This window comes from Harpegnathos saltator, unplaced genomic scaffold (assembly GCF_003227715.2).
Source record: "Harpegnathos saltator strain DR-91 unplaced genomic scaffold, Hsal_v8.6 scaffold119, whole genome shotgun sequence".
Classification (NCBI taxonomy): Eukaryota; Metazoa; Arthropoda; class Insecta; order Hymenoptera; family Formicidae; genus Harpegnathos; species Harpegnathos saltator.
This window is the reverse complement of record NW_020229894.1, coordinates 902,106-924,173: the sequence shown is the minus strand read 5'-3', so window position 1 is coordinate 924,173 and position 22,068 is coordinate 902,106. Positions and strand designations below refer to the sequence as shown.

Below are 22,068 nucleotides of genomic sequence, written 5' to 3'. Positions count from 1 at the left end.
GGCCGGGACAATAATCTCTGGCGATAATGAAACATTAAAAACATGAGCTATTATTTTCATTAAAAAAGAAAGAAGTCGAACCAATTCTCCTGCAATTGTCTACATATTAGTTTACACACACACGCACACATACACATGCCGGTGTCGTACAGGTCACCGCCCGCGTGTATGGGGATGTATTCTTATATACATTAAACACATGTAATGCGTTCTCTTCTCTTCTTAATCGTCAACAATACGTCGCATTTAACAAGATTCTCGTTTAATCAATTAAATTAAGGTTATCTCCATCTTTTTTCTTTTTCGTTCCACGTATATACAAATTGTCCATAAAAATTGTCATGATTATAAACCCATGTATTGAGGGGAGGAAGAGAAAGTACTTCTTGCGGAATTATTTTTCCTCGATTCCTCGGCATTAGGGCTATCACTGAAACAAAAATCGACGGTGATATCTTGACGGTGAGGATATTCAAATGGACGATACTAATTTTCCGGCAGAATACGTACTAACGACATTCTCTGTTCTTTTTATTTTCCAGTGTCCGTGGACCGTGCGATCGAATCGCGTTCATTTTTAGTCTTCATATGGAACACTTACCCAAAGAAAGGCATCAATGATATGAGAGTCTGCCTGCTCGGCCTGCACGAAAACGCGGGAGAACATTGTGCCATTCGGCCAACGATTCGTCGCAGCCACTGCTGTAGTTTTTGTCGTCTCTCCTCGACGAACTTTGCGTCCTGAAAGTGTCATCAATCATGCTCGCAGTGTCGTCGAGAATACGCGCTTAAACGGACATCCAGTGGGTGAAACTTCTCACGTAAGACATACCTTATTTCCTATTGTTTTCTTTGGCGGAAATTCGAAAGTGGCAACGATAGCGTCGTGTTTCTTCAGCTCTCTATAGAGAGCGTAAAATTGAGCATACCGTCGGTAAATGTTCCACTCCGTGTCCCGTATGCGCACGTAGATCTGCAGTCAACGCAATGAGAACACACAAATCAGCTTGGCCCAATGGAAATGTCTCATAATGAGAAGACGTTAGACAAGGAATAGCCATACTTGATAAACATGATGGATGTCGGATGGTTGTCCCGTTAAAAACGCTGATGGGATCCATATGTGAATGAGACATGGCGGCTCCGAGGGCAAGTCGTCCTCGTTCAATGGTCCTCGCAGACACTCCAATTCTGCTTGCAACATCTTCACCAATCTATCCCTGACAGACGAGACACAAACGATGAGCGAAAAAGGCAGGTTACTCGGCTGGTGACTTCGCAACGACTCGTACCTGCTTGTCAGCTGCAACGTCAATCTAGCGTTGAATTCCATCAGCTCGGCGTGCATGTCCGCGACCTGTATCAACTTCTCTTCGTATTGCCGCGCCTCGTTGTGATAATCCAAGGACGGATCTTCCTCGGATATGGTCGTGGAGTCCGAGTCCCTTCGTAACATCTGAACAGCGGTCACGTACTTGCGCAATTGTTGCCGCAAGAGTTCGTTTTCCCTGCAGCCGGAAACAAGGTGGGTCATTTACAACTCGCTTCACTGCTCGATGTATCATTCAGCAGCGAATAATGAGCACACTTAGCTCGACATTCCTACCATTTGTTCGCGTAATTTAGATTTTTCTCTTCGGATAGATCTGTCTGCAATTACCTGTTTAACGTTTGCAACTGCAGCTCGTGCCTCTCCAAATAATGCTGATGTTGCCTCTGGAAACGAGCCAACTGTAATCTGCTCGTTATGGCGTCTTCTCTAGCTTGCTCCAGCACTTCCGTCATGGCCAAGAGTCTCACACGTAAGGTATCTATATCTAAATTCTCTGGATCTACATGGAAGTCTAAACCGATCAACGGCTCCGTGGCCTCCATCGCCGCCTCCGTCACCTCCGATGAGTCCTGTGCGAGAAGGTTTCACAGAAAGATTACATTCTTCGAATCTTAAAAATTCGTTGGGAAAAAGAAAGGAAAAAAGAACACACACGCGGCTCATATCGAGAATAATTGTGGTGCGAAAACTCACGTCTAAGTAGTTTGGCAGAGTGACTAACATATCGTCTAATGTTTGATCGAGTGGTGACACAGGTACAAGGCCGCCCAAATTTTCAGCGTCCGTCACAGGAGTTAAAATCTTCTCTTCCTCGAAGGATTCACTGACAATATCAGAACAGATCTTGTGAGAAAAGTGCGCGAAAATCTTGCGGCTGTTTGTTACATAATCATTGTGAAAGGCCCCTACCATTGTTCCCATTCAGGAAACTTCGTACTGTCTACCGTATTATCATTGGAATCGACTTGAGGTTCAGGAACTTGATCCAAGCACGGAGAAGCAGAGTCCTTGGTCGACGTTACAGTGGGAGAACTCAGGCACGTCGCGGGAGCGCTCATCGAAGATGTAGTCTCCTTGCGCTCGTCTCTCTCTTCGTCATCGTCGAAGGAAATTATGTGGACTGGTACTTTCTTTTTCTCATGCTGAGACGTAGGGGGTCCTGTTCGATAGATCATGATTTCAGCTTGTTCAGCAGTCAGGTAAATCTTGAAAACTTCTTTCATTATATCAACACGACAGACATGTCGTTTTTCTGTTAAATTCCATTTCTCTTAAATAGTCGTTGAGAGTTTATTTATTTATTTATCTTTTTTAAGGAAGAGTATCGAGAAATTAACCTCTGGATGTACACATTTGATGCTCGATAAAAGCTATTTGTTATTTTTCGTTCTTTATCTTATCTGGAGAGGATGTCGGCTTAATTATCGCGATTCAAGCTCGGTTTGCTCACCTGGGACCAATGCAGGGATAACCGGCTCCGACTGCACACCTCTACTTCTGTCCATTCCCTTCCCCTTCAGGTTGTCATCGAGTTCCTCGTTGTCTATCCTTATCGCGAATAAAATTGTACCAAGGCCTACGGAGAAAATCGAATTAATTTACGTCGCGCGATGAAAAAGCGAACAGTGCGTGGCGATTCGTTCGAGCGCAAATACCTGCGGCTACATTGGGTAAGACTGAACTCTTCTCCTGATCGAGTAAAAAGGCCCACTCCTCGTAGAAGGGAGACAACGCGCCGGGATCTATAATGGCGTGTAAATGCCGTTCCAGGGATTTCTCGTTCAAAACGGCTCTCAGCCACGCTCTGCCACGGCCGTAATCCGTGTGTACCTTCCGCAATACGCTGAAGCGTTCTTGCTCGTGCCATGTGAGTTGTTCCTTTATGCACGGCCAGAACGCCACATAGGCCACGTTGCCGGGTGTTATATTACTACCGGAGACCAAGTCGGATACGTGTCTGTACGGGAGAAATGTGAGGACTTTTTAGAATGTTACAGGCTTTCATTACTTGGTGCAACTTTTCGAGCGGATGTAATTAGTTTTGTACGAGAGCTTGTGTTAGAAATTTATCAGCGGACTAGAGACATTTATCATTCTACTCGTGAGTCATATCTTGGATAAATGCGTGGTCTGTTTTATGACCTTGTCCTTCACCATGCAGCACATTGGAAATTGTAGAAAGAAGATAGATAGTTTAACTGGGTATCACAATATGGTATGCGTTACCTGAATGCTGAGTTGATCTTCTCTATGCAATTTGTCTTTATCCCATGACTAAATATCAATTCGAATATATGACAGAGCTGAGCTATACATGCTTCCGATTCTGTGGCCAACTCTGCACGTCCTCCAAACCTAACGTGGCAATTTTTTGCAGCAGCCAACAGATCCTCCAGTAGCTTTTGCTTTTCAGTCACATGATCGTTATCTGCTACATTGTGTGTACTTGACACTATGGCTGACATTATACGCAAAGCCTACAATGAATGATGTTAAAAAAAACAATTATATGCATCTTATGGTAACACTTGCAATATTTACAATGACTGTAGTCATTCCTCATGAATGACATATAGTTTAAATTTGGATAGCAAGTAATTGTGATTCTATTCTATGTTTATGTCTAGCACATATCATTTGGTTTGCATATAATTATAATTCTAGAGAACTTCGTATAGTTAATTAGACCCCATGGAGTGACAGTGCTAAATCACTAAACAATTTCAAGCTCAAGAAGTTTCAAGTATAATATTCGATTTAATCCTTGTCACAGCACACACAGTAACAATTAAAAAACTTGAAGACAGCAAAGTGCAGTCGTACTGCGGAAGAATATCCGCATTCACACCGCGTTCCTCATAAATCATTAGATATCCGGAGAATCCGTATATGTTTGTCGCGACGCACAGTCCTCAAATGGATTTACGGACTACGTAACGACGGCGAACCAAGTTCCGAGCGTGAAACAAGGAAGTCTACGACGAGCAGATTGTGAAACAACAAAAATAATAGCTCACGATGCCCGAGCGATGTGCCAATGCGATGGGCTATTACGAATTTCTCCAGATTTCTCCCGGATGCTCGTCCGTCATTTTATCATCGCGAGGCTGAAATGAGGTTATGGCCCTATTTAAATGGCATTTACTGTCATCGCTGCCATTTAACGTCACGACGCGCGCGCGGGGAACAACAAAGGAATCGACGGACGCGGGCGTAGAGCGAAGCGCGTGCACGTACGTACCATTTAAGCGACGCGGTGATGATCACTGTTTCGATTACGCTCTCAAAGGTCGCCAGCGTTCATCGCTGACCGCGAGACGCGACGAGAAGCGGATATTATCGCACTGACGAGCCTAGTTCACCGTTGTCGTCGGAACGTCACAACATTTAGTACACGAACGATGTCCGCTCAGTGTCACGAGGAAATTGCAAAGTCTGCAAGAACGCCCGACGTGCCCAGCGGAGGTACTTCTCATTCTCATCGCAGACCACTCGTAATAGCAGAGGTAGCGACAGCGGCGGTAGTTAACGACTTACTGCCGTTTCCCGGGAATGGTACGTCAGCGCGAACGGACCCGGACGCGCAGTGGCAACCCAAGCAGGACAGAAAATAACGATGACATCAGAATGACGTCAAAACGATGAGGAAAAGTCATTTTTTCATTATGATTCGGACATTTTCTCATCGATCATTTTCATGTCATTTCGATGTCATCGTGATTTTCCGTTCTACCTGGGAAGGAAAGAGACGAGATCGTTACTTTTACGTCATGGATCGTGCGCGAGAAAAGATCTCGCTGGAAAACAGCATAAAGAACAGTTTGCGTTTCCCTCCGAGAGACATTTTATGTATAAAAATGCAAAATATACAATATAATATCTAATGCAATGTACAAATGCCAGCTCCAAAATGGCCTCGACTTTAACATATATAGGGAATATCCTCCTGAGTGACTTTCCAAAGATTTTAGCTATCGTTCATTGTTTGTTATCAACAAAAGAAGTTTCGTAAATAGAGTCTTGTATACTATATCGGAAAAATTTATGAAATTTTTTTGGTAAATATATAGAAAAGGGTACACCTCATCGATTTTTTTCATTTTGAAATATGTTATAAAGGATGAAATTCTGAGTGACTTTTCCTAATACAATTATATGGGGCTCGCTTATAGTTTCTGAGATATTTTACTTTAAAGTTGTATACTTGTACGTTGAAGTATATTTGAAGTAGAGGTAAATATATAGAAAGGGATATACTTCACCGATATTTTCATTTTGAAATATGTTATAAACGATGAAATTCTGAGTAACTTTCTGATACAACTACCCAGACAGCACACGGATGTCCATTGGACGTCCGTTATATGTCCATTTTTTTTACAAAAGACGTCCATAGGACGTTTGTCACAACTTCGGACGTCCTACAGGCCCGATGTCCAATAAGGACATCCTTGTTAAGGGGCTTATCTAGTGTGACGGTTTGAAAAAATCGAATTTTTTTTTGCATTTTTTGACAGTTTAACATCTGTAGAATAATATCCTGAAGTGTTATGGTCGTATCTGAAATATTTTAGAAACGGCAGGTATGAAACGACAGCGCAGCTGGTCGGGGGCCATAAACTCGATTCTCGCCGGCGAGGCAGGACGCCGAGCAGTTGCGGTAGTTCTTAGGCTTTGACGTAATCGTTTATACTTCAAAGATAGAAAAGAGAGCCTGGTAGTTCCAAAGACTCACAATAATCCCTTTATGTTTGTACGAAAGCGTTATTGACAACTCAAAAGGTTTCGAAGCCGCTCGACGCAGGTATACGTAAGCGGCCCGTTTAGTTCATTTTTAGCCACTGTGCAGAGCACATCGCAGCGCGAATTTCATTCAAAATGAGTGGGAAAAGTCAATCTAGTGTTCAAAAAGGCACACACGATACTCTAGCGCGTAGAAGTACCAATAAGAAAAGAAAGTTCCAGGGAAATCGACACACGCTGGAGCAGTCGACCGAGTATACCAGTACGACATGATGAAATTTAAACATGACTATCTCCCTCTGGACCTACAGATTCAAGAAGTTCTAGAGCCAATTTATAGTGATTTAAGTAGGCCTGAATTATTAAACAGGTGCAAGGGTAGTAATACACAAAATAATAACGAAAGTTATAATGGTTTGTTGTGACACTTTGCTCCTAAACACCTTCACAGTGGTTTAAAAACAATAGAACTGGCCAATTTCTTTGCTGTTGCAATTTTTAATGAAGGTTTCCAAGCTATTTTGAAAGCATTTGAAACAATGGGAGTGATTATTGGGCCCTCTGCCAAAGATTATGCAGAAAAACGAAACATGAAGGTAGCAGAAAAACAGCACCGCGAGGCTTCAAAGGAGGCTCGGACAGCTCGCAGGACAGCTGCAGCGGCCCAGCAACAATTTTTCGAACAAGAGGAAGGCGAATTACATGGGCCTGAAATAGCTGAATAGCTGTAAGTATGATAAATTTTCTTTTATAACAAAAAAATCAATAGTTAAAACTTGAAACGCGTTTTTCTCGAAACAACGTTTTCGAAATTTGTTGCAGTCATAACTCGCGAACAAATTAATGAATCAACTTCAAATTTGATAGGCATAGGCTCAGTACATGTTTTGTCATACAGTAAACTAGGATTTTTTCAATCCGTCAACAAATGTCAATTTGCCACGCAAAAAACGGGCACTTTTTTTTGCTTCGAAATTCGAACTTTTTCTTTTACAACACCGTAATTTTTTTAATTTTCAATATTTTTTCATAATCCTAGTTCACTGTATAGGAAAACTTATCTCGTTTAACGCCTTTTTTGTCTTCTTTTATTTCAGGCACTCTGACGTCACTTATCGCTGCAGCAGTTGGGCTACTTTTTTTTTACCTCCGAGAAATTACTAATATTTCCAATACATGTCAATATTTTTTCGTAATAATATTTTTATAACTTCTTCAAATGTTACTTAATATAGCCTCAAACTTTTAAAATATATGGTAGAATAGTTTTTTTTTTTTAATCCTCGAAAATCGCTCTCATTTTCATGTGGTCACACTAGATAAACCCCTTAAAGACGTCCAATGTATCCGTCCACGGACGTAAATCGGACATACGGACATAAATTGGACGTGAAACGTACATCCATTGGATGTCCGGTGCTGTCTGGGTATATGTCGCTTATAGTTTTCGAGATATTTGATTTTAATTTGATTTTGGAATTTTTATTATCCTGGAATTAAATTCCAGATATCATAAGCTGACGTTATTTACAGTAGAATCCAAACAGTTAATCCAAACATAGTGTATAGGAAACAGTACATGGAAACAAACATAGAAATATAGGAAACTACATATAAGCGGGAGAGGGGCTTCGCCTCTCCCCCGTACCCCTCCCAAAAAAAATTCTAACCCAACCTAACTTATTGCATCTTTATATATTGTTGAGCGATGTTGAAAAGATCTCCTTAAACTTAGCTACAATACCTTAGCTACAATACCTAATTATATGCAGATATTATATAGAGATGTGCGAATCAAGAATTTTTATGTCGAATCGGATCGAATCGAATCTCATTTTTTTAATTCGAATTCGAATCGAATCGAATCTATGAAATTTCATTCGAATCCGAATCGAATCGAATCAATAAAAAATTTAACATGACTATTAAACATGCACATAATGATGGAAGGTTTTAATATGAAAGGGGATATTGATATTGTAATATCATCTTAAAGTAAAATATATATTCAAATATTTAAAGTAATTTATAATTAAGTTATTAATTATAAGTTAAGTTAATTACAAGTTAAGGGTTCAAACATACAGGCCCAGATGTCTCGTTCTGTACTTGATGCATGCAAATATAATGCACGCTAATATATTTGATTCGTAATTGAATCTTCTATTCGAAATTTTCGAATTATTCGGATTCGAATCATAGGGATTCAGATTCGAATCGAATCGAATTACATTAGATTCGATTCGATTCGATTCGAATTCGAATAGTTCGCACATCTCTAATATTATAATAAGTTAAGTTGAGCCAGGTGATAGATCTTAAGAGAACTTTTTTCAACAATGTCCAAAAATATATAAAGATGCAATAAGTTAGGTTAGGTTAAGATTTGTTTGGGAAGGGGGTGCGGGGGAGGGGTGGAGCCCCTCTCCCACTTATATATACTGTTTCCTATATTTAAAATGAATGAAAACTATTCATCTACCTTAAATATACTTCAACATACTTATAACAACGTAATTATAAAATTTTAAAGTCAAATATCTCAGAAACTATAAGCGACCCCTATATAATTGTATTAGAAAAAGTCACTCAGAATTTCATCCTTTATAACATATTTCAAAATGGAAAAAATCGGTGAAGTGTACCCTTTTCTATACATTTATCATTTTTTGTTAATAACTTTTTAATAAACAATGAGCGACGACTAAAACTTTTTGAAAATTAATTAGGAAAACGACCTTGAAAATATATATCTATATCATTATCGATGATGATATAGATATATCGATGATATAGACATGTAGAATAATGATGAAAACGTCAGTGTCGTCGTTGTGTCATGGTCGGTATATATTTATATGATATTTTTATGTCGTAATTTGTATTGCCATAGTAACTAAAATATAGTATGGTCACCAACAAAACACCAATAAAGACTGTTGGTCTTTATGGGATTTGGAGTACCAGAGAAATCGCGCTGAACGCTAACATCCTCTTAGGAATATTGTGAAACAAATATATATTTCTCACTCTAACTTATTGCATCAGTGCAGCAGTGCAGCGAAAAAGAACAGGCCTTATATTTATATATATATATATATATATAGCGTGTAATAACTCATATAGCACAAATCTTGAAAGGATGTTTTAAGAACGTTCTAAGGACATTCATACATCCTAAGAACGTTCTAAGAACATTCTCTGAAGATTTGGTGCTATCTGGGAAGTAATTTTATATTTTTGTGGTAAAATTAAACAATATTTGTATGTTGTTATAATTTCATGAAGCAATGTATACGAGAGATGGTAGATGATATTGGGTTGTTCAAAAAATCATTGCAGTTTTTTCAGTGATTTTCAAGACTTAATTTTATACAAAGAATTAACATGAATCAATGATGTTAATGAACGCAAGCACTTTGTGAGGAACCCAATAGTTCAATATATCGCATACATTGTTTCATGAAATTATAATGACATTGTTCGGGAATGCGGCCGATCCTGCAGGCGCGGGCGGCCGTCCCGGCCAGCGCGACGCCTTCGTATAGCCTAACGCCGATTGTGTCAAACTCTAGTGTCTGGTTTGTGCGACTTATTTATCGCGCCCATCTTTACCGACCGTCCTTCTAGACTTTCTTAGAGCAGTTTTCTCTCTTAGAGATTCAAACCAACGCACTCTATACTCTGCTGAGTAGATTGCGATGCTAATACACCCTGCTGGGTTTGAGGCTTTACGGCGAGACTCGACTTTAGCTTTGAGTTCGCTTTGTTGCTACGATTCAGGAGCGATCTTGATCGCCTCCGTGTGGAACAGAACTCTCCTTACGAGCATTCGTCAAGGACCTCGGCTGTTAGGGACGGCCATCTCCCTGGGAGTTTTACGAGAACTCTCTTTCCAAGCATCCATCAAGGATCTTGGTGATTTCTGAAGTACCGTGATCGCGTCTGTGAGAACTCTGAGCTCTCGGTCTAAGCGTACGCTAGACCTTAGCTAATCGCCCAGGAGCGACTCAGTCGCCTCTCGCGTGACAAGAGTTCCGCACGGTCACTTGCATCTCCACGCTTCTCGGGAACGTGGCAGATTGCAGGCCGTTTAGTCCGGAAGGGCAGGCCATCCGAAACGACGGAAGTCGTTTCATTCTTACGCTCGTGGACGGATCTGTCACGAGTAGTTCTCTGGTTTCTCAGCTCGGATTTACGACCCGAATAGGCCGTACGAGACTTGAGTCTAGTATCGTCCCTGACTCCGATCCTTCTGATAAGGGTGTTCCGGCATCCGCGTACTTCTGCTCTTTTCGAGCGGAGTTGCAAACAGACATAAACATACAATTATTCCATTGTACCTGAAAACAAAGAAATTACTTATTATTCAACTCAATATATATATTTTTTTGTGGTGTGTGTATGTGTGTATAATAGGGTCCGCAAGTTTTATTGAAATAAGCAGTATACAATTTTCGTTTTATAAACGTATCATGCATATATATTTTTTTAGTTACAATGGTATATATATATATATGTAGTTTAATGAAATTATTTACACAGTTCAATGAAAAATAATTACAATGAATTTTATGCATCAAATTTTTCCCGTCCCACTTGCAGACTGCAGACTGTCAGGTACTCTTCTGCCATATACCTGGTGTGGTTAAAAAAAATTTGATGCACTAACAACCTGCACTATATATGTGCATCACTGCACATAAGCATTCATACACTCACTCTTAACATCGATCTACAATAAGATAGTCTAAAAGCGTATAAAAGAGAGACGTCTTGCTTTTAATATGTCTTTTAATATAAGTCAAATGTGTTTAAAACATTTGTGCTATCTGAGACCTTAGGAAAGATCAACGAACAACGTTGTGAAATGATTTAAACCGATTTACATATAAATATTTACTTACAGAAATAGAAATATTTTATCTCCACACGCTCTCTCTCTTTGCTCGGCTCTTCTTCCTGTAAATAACCTGTAAATAATCTGAAAATAACCTGTAAATAACCTGCAAATAACCTGAAAATAAACATCTCTCACTAAATTAATGATCACTTGCTACCGCACAAAATGCACAAAATTCCTACTACTGCAGAAAACTGGTAAACAGTAAGTGTCCAATATGGCATCCGACGAGTGGTAGTGGGGAACCGACTGTGCTGCCCTCGGCCTACGTACCGAAAGAAAAAGCGAACTAATCACTTCCGTCATCACTAAAATACGAGGAGTTTGTAACCCCAGAAAATTACTTTGTCGTGTCTCTCCTCGTATTGCGGCTTTGACCCAGGGTAGTAAAGCTAGTGAGGCCGCGGGGCAGCGGCGCAGGAGTTAGGCGACCGAGCCGGTCAACGATGTTGTACCGTCGGGCAACGACGGAGATTCTAGAAAGTTCTAGAAGATTCCAGAATATTCTAGAAGTTCTGACGTAACCACAGGCTAAGTGATCGTCGTTTCTAGAACGTTTTAGATTATAGAATTTTCAGGAATATTCCAGAATGTTCTAGAAGATTTTGTTGTGGTCACCGGCGACGTGGCCTTCGTTTCATGTGGTTGTTGTTTCACATGACGTCTGATTACATAGCCGCTGCTTTTTTTTTATGTCGATGGTGAAATCCTCATGGATACCCGCGTCCCTTGGGAAGACAAGGGTTATGTCGGACTCTAACCGGCTAAATCCCCACCGGAGTGTCTGCCAGGTGGGCCGTAGTTATGGAATAAAAGGATTACCGGTTTAAAGAATATTTAAGTAAAATCATTCTCTTATTTCAAAATTATATTTATTTTTTACGGATTCAATTTTTACATGTGTGTTTTGAAACAAATACAATATAACGCAATATAATATATAAACAATAGAATATACAATTGGATACAATAAATATTTTTCTATTTTTTAAATACAATGAAACGGTGATTTTTTTATGTCCTTATAATATTACGAAGTGATGTATGCAAAAAGTAACAAAATTATAAAATAAAATCAACGTGTACATTGTCATTTATAATTATAAAGACATAAAAGTACCATTTTTTTCACATTCTAGAAAAATCGTAACTATTTTAACAATGCTTGTCAGTGGCGTAACTAGAACAGTCGGCATTGCCTTCGTTCTTCAATTATCGCCGGGCCCCTCGAGGTCTCCTTGCCAATACGAAGTTTACTCAGGGCTGATAATCTTTAGTATTACCTCGTCGGTAGTATGGTATAAATGTCATGTTATCTTCAGCGTAGCTGAAGACAGTCGATATTATCATCGCTCTTCAATTACCTGGGGATTCTGGGGGTTCCTGGGGATCACCTTGTCGATACGAAAATTTACCCAGGGCTGATAGTCTTTAATATTATCTCTTCGGTGCTGTTGGTCTTACGAGATTTAGAATATCAGAGAAATCTCGCTGAGCGTTAACCTCTTGGGAATATCGTGATTGAGATATGAAGCTGTAACTCGAAATAAGCATAAGTACTAACAGATATGGAGTAATGGGAAAAAGATATCGGAAAATATTAAGATCGACGAGGTAATGCTAAAGACAGCATTTTCATAAATGTAGGGTAGATGTCACTTCTATTCTCTATCTCAAGTAGTACAACTCACGGGCAGATCAGAGTCATTTGTACTGAAACTGTACAATAACTGACTGACTGAATGAAAACTACTGACGCAGTAGTCATTTGTACTAAAACATCTGCAAAATTCAATAGGCTATAATTTCGGTAAAAACTAAACAGTTCAGGAAGCATTTTGCAGCTTGAAGTCTCTACTTATCAAATGATGTTTGACTTATAATATTACTATTGATTATCATTATAATATATCGATTTAAATGAAAAATAGCGCCTTTTCAATGTTGTCTTTCGGTTTAATTGATTTTTTAGACTGAAAATTAATTTTCATATAAAATATGACTCATACATCATGAAGAGAAAACTTTTAGTTTTCTATGATCGTGCGTATATGAGTAAATGTCATATGGTTATTTATTTTTTAACTATGTAACGGACCTCCCTCGTTTTCACCCCGGTCTCTGGTTTTGCCTAAGTTCGCTCGCCGGTGTCAGGATTTGTGGGAGGGGTAGATAAATGCGGGCGTTGGGAGATCTCGTGAATCGCTTTATTAGTCGGGGGTTGCGCCCCCTCGTCTAGTTATAATGCCCCTAGAGCGCGCGGGTCTGGTGGCCGCTTGGTCGGTGATCGCCTTGGGCCTTCCACGGCCTAGGTCCGCTGGTCGGGCTGCCGGGTTCGAGTTCGGTCCTTCCGGGAGAGGTGCTGTGATCCTGGTGGCCGGTCCTAGGCTTTCTGCGTCCTGCTCTCGTTGTCCGCGGCGGTCCGGGTGCTCGCGGTGAGGCTCGTCTCCTGTGCAGGTTCTCGAGGGTCCGTAGGCTAAGAGCGGTGGGTCAATGCGCGTGTAGTCGCGGGGACGGCCTTCGCCGACCCGTAGGTAAGGAGCGGTAGGGATCGGTAGGTAATTGCGAACGGTGTCTCTTCAGTATCTCGGTCCTAGTCTTCTTCTTCGGTCTTCTCTCGAGGTGACCCGGTAGTCGAGGGATGTCTCGGGCTTCTCGGTCGCCGGTATTTATACTCCCGGCCGGCTTCGGACGCCTTCGGCGGCTCGCTCGGCTATCTTCGGCCGGAAGCTCGCGTGCCTGCGCGATGTTTCCGGCGCTTTACGGCGTTCGGTCATCTTCGTCGGCCTGCTCGGTTATCTTCGGCCGGAAGCTCGCGTGCCTGCGCGATGATTTCGGTGCTTGCGGTGTTCGGGCGTCTTCGGCCGTTTTCGGCCACGCCGAGCGTGCTTGCCGGGTTGCCGGCGTTCGGAGACCGTATCCCGTATGGCGGTCTGCCGCCTCTTCGGCGGTTGTGCGCTTTCGAGCACGTAACGAAGGAGCCGCCGTTGTAACGCTCACTCGTTACAACTATGAGTGTTAAAGTGCCATTTTTATTACAACATTAAATAACTTTGCAATGAAAAATCTTATCGCAATGCGCTTAAAATTAAAGAATCAAGTTTTACTAAAATCACACTTTTAAACGGTATGTACCTTATATATCCGTTACTTTTTATTTCTACGGTGCAACTTGGCAAACTTTATGAAAGATGTTGACATTCATCAAATTTCGACTTATAATCGTATCACATTGCAAGAAGTAAAAAAAAACTTTGTACTCGAGGATATATCCACAAATAGGAAAGTGAAGTTGCAAAATGCTTCCTGAACCGTCTCATTATTAATATTCTTACGAAAATTACAACTCGTTGAATTACGATCTTTCTTGCGATCGAGAAAAGTAAACCCTCAATTTTTCTGCGCTGTGTATAATAAACAATGTATACAGTCATTGAAGCATCCTCTATTTGTCATGAACTCCTATCCGTGAATATCCGTCTCTCGTCTAGAGTTACTGCTGAAACAAAACGAACGGCTTCAGCGATTATTAATCGCACGAGATTGAAATTCGGAACAACCGTGAGAAAATTACGGAGGATGAAAGGCACGCCGCGCGTATTTATAAAACCTCTTTTTTTTATTGATGCTTTGACAACATGGGCTGAGACACACACATTTGCTCATAGTTCATATGAATTTAACCACTGCGTGTTCAAAACGTATACGTACACAATCCATTAAATAATCGCGCCTCGCGGTCGCGGACCGACCGATGTGCGCCGCCGCCGCCGCCACCGCCACCGCCACCGCCGCCACCGCCGCCGCCGCCGCCACCGCCGCCGCCGCCGCCGCCACCACCACCACCACCATCGCCGCCGTGTCAACTCAATATTTCGGATCTTTTTTGTTTCTTTCTTTTTTCTTTTCTCTCTTTTATGTAAATCACACACGTATAAAAGTGTCGCGTTGCGAATAAATCGGTCGCTGTCGTTAATCATGGCTACGCGGTCCGCAGTTTTCCGTCGAATCGCAGCCGGCATACACGCTACAATCTCGCAAAGAATCATTTTTACGGTTTAGTCGTGTCGCAAAATTGTTACACATGCCGCGTCGAGATAGGCGTCGACATTCGCGCGCGCACGATCTTCAGCCTCGCCTCGGCGGGTCGTCGATCGACGATTTCTCCTCGATCGACGTGCGCCGAGTCCCTTGGAACCACGTGACTCGCTCGACAAAGGATCCCCGAGAATCGCGGGAAATTTCGCGGCGTGTCTCCACGCGAATGTCTCGACTGAACAATTACACCAACGAAAAAGAAAAGATTCCGCGTTATCCCAGGCAGCTTAGATGTCTGACGTTTTCTCGACGTCTCTCCGAGACTCATCTTGTGCCATCCGGGATACGAAGCTATCTGATCGAAGCAAGCTTCCAAGCGTCCAAAGGAGAAGGCCACGTTCGATTAACAATTGCACCGTGAGCCGCCGCGTGCGAACGTCGACGCGCGCCGACGACACCGCCGGAGAGGATTGAAGCGAGAAATTCGCACAAAACGTAGCGTCCTATTTTTATTGCCACGAGCGTGTCACGAACATTTAATGACGAAGATCTTACACATTGATCGTCGGAAACGAGGACGGGAGACCCGCGCGACCTGGGTCGCTCGCAGGGTCTCGTACGTGTGCGCGTACACGTGTATCGCTATTAAACTAACAATGCGCGCGCGCGCGCGAGCACTCTCGATTCGCGCCGGCGGTGTCCGAGACGCTGTTATCGATAGAAATCGTCCCGCTGCTTTCCTTTTCTTCCTCCTCTTCTTCTTTCTCCACCCCCGTCTCGCCAATTGCACGCACACACTCGTCGATACACGCGCACACGCACATATGTATGTACATACAGTGTGTACCCGAAAAGATCCACATGGGTCATAAGAATAGGTCGACAGGATAGACTCTTCTAATAGACTTTGCAGACGGACATAATAGAAATAGTTAATATATATATAGCATCATATATTAATATAATATTTAGTAATAATATAATATCTATTATATATATATATATATTTTTATATATTAATATGTATTGATATTCTTTCTCCCTTTTTTTTTCAATATATAGCGCTTCTTCCCGCATTTTTCTTATCCTTTCGCTTTTCTTCGTTTCTCTTTTTCCCTATTTCTTTCCCTCCCACTCTCTTTTTCTCTTGAGGTGTGATATCCAGCGATTTGCTTTTAGATTTAAGTGGATATGATGCGAAGTACACACGCGTCAGCCTTATTGCACAGTGCCTTGAATCGTCCCGAGCCGCTGAAGGATCACCTGCCTTTTCATTATAACGTTTCACGATCGCGTCTCAACCCTTTCGCTGAACGTCACCGAGTTCACTGCACGCGCGTTTCCTCCTTTCTCTCCCCTTGTCGCTCTTTGTCCCTACTAGAAGGCTGATACTCCTTAAGATACACTAGCGTCCGCTTATCGCGTGGAACTTATCGTTAATACCGAGGAAACGCGAACGATCGACTAGACATCCCTCGCGAGGTTGAGTTCTAAAGGATAAAAATTCGATGGCAGATTTGATTTCGACGTCCTCCCGGAAGCGGAAGGCGAAGCGGAAGGTGACGCGCAGGCCAGCGCGCCGTGGGGCACCCTTCGTTCGTCCGACCGTAAGCGTAAGAGTATGGCGAAAGGGTTGAAAGGGAAGTCGTGGAAGTTGTTTCGCGAACAAACTACTCCCGCGCAGGACTACACACTCGGAGGAGGCACGCAGGGCAAGCTATTTCCACGAGAACGCGGAGGACTCTCGTCTATCGACCGATCTCGGACGTGTATTTCGTTCCGCTACGTTCTCCTTTTTCCTCTTATTCTCTTCTTTATTTTGCTATCAGCGAGACTCAATTCCTCGTCGCGTCCGCGTCTCGCCGCGACGTTCTCGTTTAAACATCCCACCCTGTATATCCAAAGTAACAAGAAATAACTTCGATGTGTGTCGTGAGTTCCTGTAGGACGCTCGTGAAATCAGGAGCGCGCGTTCGATCGCGCTCGTCTTTCTTTCTCCCTCTCTCTCTCTCTCTCTCTCTCTCTCTCTTTTTCTGCCTCTTTTTACAATCGACCCGACACGAAGAAACGTCCCTCGCTCGAGCGAAGGGATTCCGTTGCCGGGCATTTTTCTAAGGGCGAATGCGAGATCGACTAAGCTCCGACTAACAACAGATGTAGCAAGCCCAAAACTGTGACTTAATTCTCTCGCTGAAAACGTTTCCTGCCTGAAGTCGGCAATTTTTAAGGAGGGAATTACACGCGGTGCAGGTCAAGTTTTCAAGGCTATTTTTACGAATTTCTTTGACAGGAAAATAGGATCAATGGACTTGAAATTTTCACAAAGTGTATTCATCAATGTTCAAAGTACAAAATAAATGTGTTACTATCTGTATGGAAAGTACACATGAAACTCTAAACGCGTTTATCTGGAAACACCATTTTCTTAAACTGTCGACACGATTACGCAAAAAACTACGCAAAAACTACTGGACCGAATGACTTGAAATCTTTACACAATATAGACACGTGATTTTCGCCCCTACCTCGAACACAGTTATACTTTATTTTATTCATTTTTCTTAAACATGATTACAAGTTGAAAAAAGTTTCATTTTCGATACTTCTTTTTTGTACAGTCATTATTTTTCCAAACTTGGCTTCACTGCCTTCATTTTGGTACGGGCTGTAATGGCAACCATACATTTAAAAAATCTTTCTCATTTTTTGGTTTCAGAGTAATGAGAAGCCCGAATTATGTCGACAGCGAACATCGAGCTCGCAAACGGATGACTGCATTTTTATCTATAATTACAAATTGGATCGGTTCTCGTGATTCAATAAAATTTATTTCATACTTTGAATATTAATGAATACACTGTGAAAATTTCAAGTCCATTGATCTTACCTTTTCTGTTGAAAAACTACGTAAAAATAGCCTTGAAATGGCCTTCCGCATGTAATTCTCCCTTGAAGTGAATTCGTCAGATCTCGAGGCAGCGTGAGAAATGTTTCCTGCCAGAGATTATAAAATTTAGCACAAGCGCCTGAAGGCTTATTACATCCATTGTACACTCGGCTTTATACGCGCGTTTCCTCTTCTCTCGCGTCACACGTCGACTCGAGTCGAGCCAGAACAATTAACGATAACACTAGCGCGGAAAAAGAAACGGCATCTTTTTTGCCTAAGCGGCAGCGTCCTCGAGTGAATTTTTGCTCGTGGAAAGAGCAATTGCGTAATTTTGAAGGTTCGACTTGTTTCACGCTCTCTCTCTCTCTCTCTCTCTCTCTCTCTCTCTCTCTCTCTCTCGTGCGTCTCTCCTTTAAACAAATAATCTGCCCGAAAACGCGAAGAAATATGTCACTAGAATTTAATTATCGCGCGAGAAAGGAGTCCGGATCAAATTCCTCCGCGGAAGGGGGAGCGGATCGATCGACGAGCGAGTGATTCCGCGCGCGCGCGTTTCCGCGGAAGTCAACACGGACTCGCAAAAATCAGATCATCGCAGCTCGAAGGTTGCCTCGCTGGCTCTAGTTCGATATGGCGCGTTCAAAGCGCGCACACACCACACCACACGCATACTCGTACACACACATGTACACCCACATCAAAACGGAGAGAGGGGTCCTGGGGTCCTGTTCTGGACGCGTGGCGAACGTTGAGAGTGCCCTTTTCATCTCGAAGAATCACGCAGCTTCAGCCGGAGAAGCAGAAGAAGGGTGTGTTTGGCGTTCGGCGCGCGTCCAGGATCGCGAGGACGCTCTCGCAAGGCGGCCGAGACAGCCTCTCACCGAAATTCGGCGGCCCCCGTGTCTTTCTTTCCTTACATTACGTACAAGGGATATGAAACTTCTTCTCTCTGACGCCTTTTTTGATCATCGAATAGAAAACGCACGATATCGCGTGGACACGACATGAGACAATATGAGCGCGAAGGTGAGCGCTAATTAATGATTAAAGCTTCGGCCTACTATCGTACGTTGGTGTTAGAATCGGAACTGCCGTCGTATGTGTGTGTGTGTGTGTGTGTATGTGCGTGTGTTTGCTCCTCTCCGGAGTGACTCGGTACTCGAATACTCGAGAAAGCGGCCGCTGCCTCGCTCGACACGTTCCTCTTCTTGCTTTCTTGCGATACGATCGGCGGCGACTCGGCGAATAATCACTTTATACACTTGAGGTAATTTCCGCGTGTCGTTTGATTGTCCTATGGAGAGCGATTTCCCTCTTTCTCTCTCCCTCTCCCTCCCTCCCTCTCTCTCTCTCTCTCTCTCTCTCTCTCTCTCTCTCCCTCTCTCTCTCCGGCAAGTCCGATTTCGCGAGTGTCGGTCAGATGTAAGCGAGTACATCCGACACGCGAATTGTCGTTCAATTTGTCGATTTTCCGCGCTTTCTTTCGCGAAGAGGTTGTCTTTGTGTGGCTGGAAGAGGGAGGGGAGTTTTCGTTGTCGGGCCGATCGACTGATAATGTCGCGCGATTGGCGAGCGAACGAGCGAGCGGAGCGCACAGAAGAGTCTCATTTTCTTTTTTTTTCGGGAATAATTGCCGGCCGGGTATCATAATCGAATATTCGAATACGTCGCACACACCGTGAATCATTCCGACGGCACTGGGTGGAATGCGTCCAGGAACCATACATTTCCGAGTCGGATGCGTTGCAAATTACAAAACGTGCAAGAACACACGCGGGCATGCCCCGACGAGGAGAATCCCCCATGTCGTGAATCCCTCCTCGTGTTACTTGCCGGTGCGAAGGAACGGAGTCATGTGCTATATAAAACGATTTAACGTACGAGCACAAAAGCCCCTCTCTCTCTCTCTCTCTCTTTCTCTCCCTCTCCCTCTCTCTGTCTCTTTCTCTCTCTTTCTCTCTCCCTCTTTCTCTAGCTTTTACCCTCTCCTTCTGTTTCTCGAATCACTCGATGCATACTTACGCGAAATATTGTACATCGAATTACGCTAAAAAAAGCGTCCTTAATCCTCCCACGCGTGACGCGGGATTCGGGATTCCACAAATGCGCGAAGATCAACATCAGGCAAAACGGACAAGTTTCGCACAAGTCGAATTTTTGGGTTGCGAATCGCGCGACGCGATGACGATTCCCGAATCGTTTCTAAAGAGTCGCGGCGTGTATCGCGGAGTGAAATTTTGCAACAATGTTATTACGAATTTTGTATCGTACGATAATAACAAATTGTCAAAGAAGATTAGAAAACTCACGGTTTGCGAGAACGAATTCTTCGCGAGTGCTCTACAATTTCTTCCTTCTTCCTCTTGCCCACCTTCGCGAAAGGTCGCGGCGTAGGGGGATTAATCGGGACGAGAATTATCCGCACGCTAATTCTGACGTGTACAATTATTTAAATTGTATATTATTACACTCTCTACGCGACTACCACTCACCTTTGATATATTACTATATAGTTTCCCGAAAATAACATCCGTACAAAATTGACTATAGCCGATTGCTTTTATGATGTGTGTGTATGTGTGTATGTGTGTGTGTGTGTGTGTGTGTGTGTATTCGAGTAGGTCATTTCACAAAATCATTTCCGTGCGACGACAAAAGTAAAGTTCTCATCGATTATAATCTATGCCTTACTTTATCTTATCTCACTGTTCTCTCCTGCTCTCCTTTTGTTCTATCTCGCTCTGCTCACACTCTCTCACTCTCTCTCTCTCTCTCTCTCTCTCTCTCTCTCTCTCTCTCGTCTCATAAAGATAGGATGTGTATACATATTGACCTGGGATTTTCCGACCGGTAGTGCTAAATTGTGTTCACAGGATTGAGTGAAATGCTCTATGAAGATAAAAAAATATGCGACGAGTATCTGCATAATAAAGATATAATTTCTCTCTCTCTCTCTCTCTCTCTCTCTCTCTCTCTCTCTTTCAATTTTTTGTTATACGTATGTGTAAAGTGCCATTGTTACCCTCTTTCATTTTCTCGCTCTTCTTCGTTGACTGAAACGCGCGCCGCGCCGACCAGTTGACGCGAAACGGAAATCCTACGTTACTACACCGCGAGAGGTGAACTTCCCTTCAAACGACAACTCGCGGTTTACGCCCCTGACAAAAATTGTATAGCGTGAATCGTGCTGTAATCTTAATCAAGCGACTGGGTTCAGCGACGTAAAGCTAAAAAGGGCCGAGTCGTTCCGTCAGCAACGGGTAGGACGACGAAGAGGAGATACTCGTTACTGCCGCGTTCGTGATCGTCAAATCACCTTCCGCGAGATATGGCGTTTCTCTAGGAACGAAATACAGCCGAGAACGTGTAAATTATTTACAAAAGCGCCGGCCAACCATACACCGGCGACGATCGTTCGCGAAGGAGGACGCGAGTCCTGCAAACCGTTCATCAAACGGGGATATGCACTTTGAGCGCGCGGTCGCACACCTCGCGCGCACCTTGTATACTCTCTCGCTGGGACAGAGACGTGAGATAAAGGTGTTTGGTGTTTGGTCCATGGTATAGCTCTCCTACTTTTATTAGTAGTTACTCGTATCGATCACAATATTAACCTCGATATCGTAGTGTGGAACTGAAAACTCGTGCTCGTGGCTGCGCGCGCGCTTGTGACTTAGCTGCTAGAAAAGGATCGTGACAAGTCCTAAGAGATCGTTAGAAAAGGTTGCGGTGCTTGTCGTGGTTACACATAGCAGCGAGCACGCTGTCCGGATCGGCGCTGGACCGCAGGATGATGACGGGAGAGGAATCCTCCACCCGGTATCGCGACAAAAGTAACGTCACTCTCTTAACGCGCTCCGCGCTCTACGGCGAGAATCCACACACCGAAGTGAGTTCGTCAATAATTGAAGAGGCAAAAGAAAAAAAGAAAGAAAGGAAGAGAGGAAAAGGGGAGAGAGATCAAAAAAACGACCGACGAGATTTATTAAAGGGATACGAAAGGAGGAATTTAAGCGAACCGCCCGCGCGAAGAATGCGAAAGTAGCGCGCGAGCGCGCGCAAATGTTATTCGATTCAATCATGAGAGCTAACGAATAACGAATGGAACGGTCCGTCGTTACTAATCTAACTATCTAACTAACTCTACGTAATGTAAAATAT

At 43.0% G+C, this 22,068-nt stretch overlaps 1 protein-coding gene across 2 annotated transcripts; it reads right to left on the bottom strand.

The window, feature by feature from the left end:
* Nucleotides 1-27: 27 nt before the first annotated feature.
* On the bottom strand, nt 28-4,971 carry LOC105184961 (sorting nexin-29). Of its 2 annotated transcripts, XM_011144097.3 has the most exons (13): nt 4,575-4,971; nt 4,351-4,440; nt 3,560-3,810; nt 2,989-3,290; nt 2,784-2,909; nt 2,243-2,492; nt 2,027-2,156; nt 1,661-1,902; nt 1,293-1,508; nt 1,064-1,220; nt 833-973; nt 602-741; nt 28-430 (listed from the first exon to the last, which is right to left on the bottom strand). In XM_011144097.3, the coding sequence occupies exons 3-13, from the start codon at nt 3,796-3,798 to the stop codon at nt 346-348; spliced, it is 2,028 nt and encodes a 675-aa protein (XP_011142399.2). In that variant the 5' UTR covers nt 3,799-3,810; nt 4,351-4,440; nt 4,575-4,971; the 3' UTR covers nt 28-345. The 2 variants fall into 2 exon arrangements, with proteins under 2 accessions (XP_011142399.2, XP_011142398.2); XM_011144096.3 differs by lacking the exon at nt 4,351-4,440.
* Nucleotides 4,972-22,068: the final 17,097 nt, after the last annotated feature.

Excerpts from the sequence above, each read along its gene's own strand:
- LOC105184961 (XM_011144096.3), bottom strand. Across the intron at positions 2,910-2,988 it reads CTTACCCAATGTAGCCGCAG|GCCTTGGTACAATTTTATTC; the intron begins GTATTTGCGCTC and ends TTTTCTCCGTAG. Across the intron at positions 742-832 it reads AGAAAACAATAGGAAATAAG|GACGCAAAGTTCGTCGAGGA; the intron begins GTATGTCTTACG and ends TGACACTTTCAG.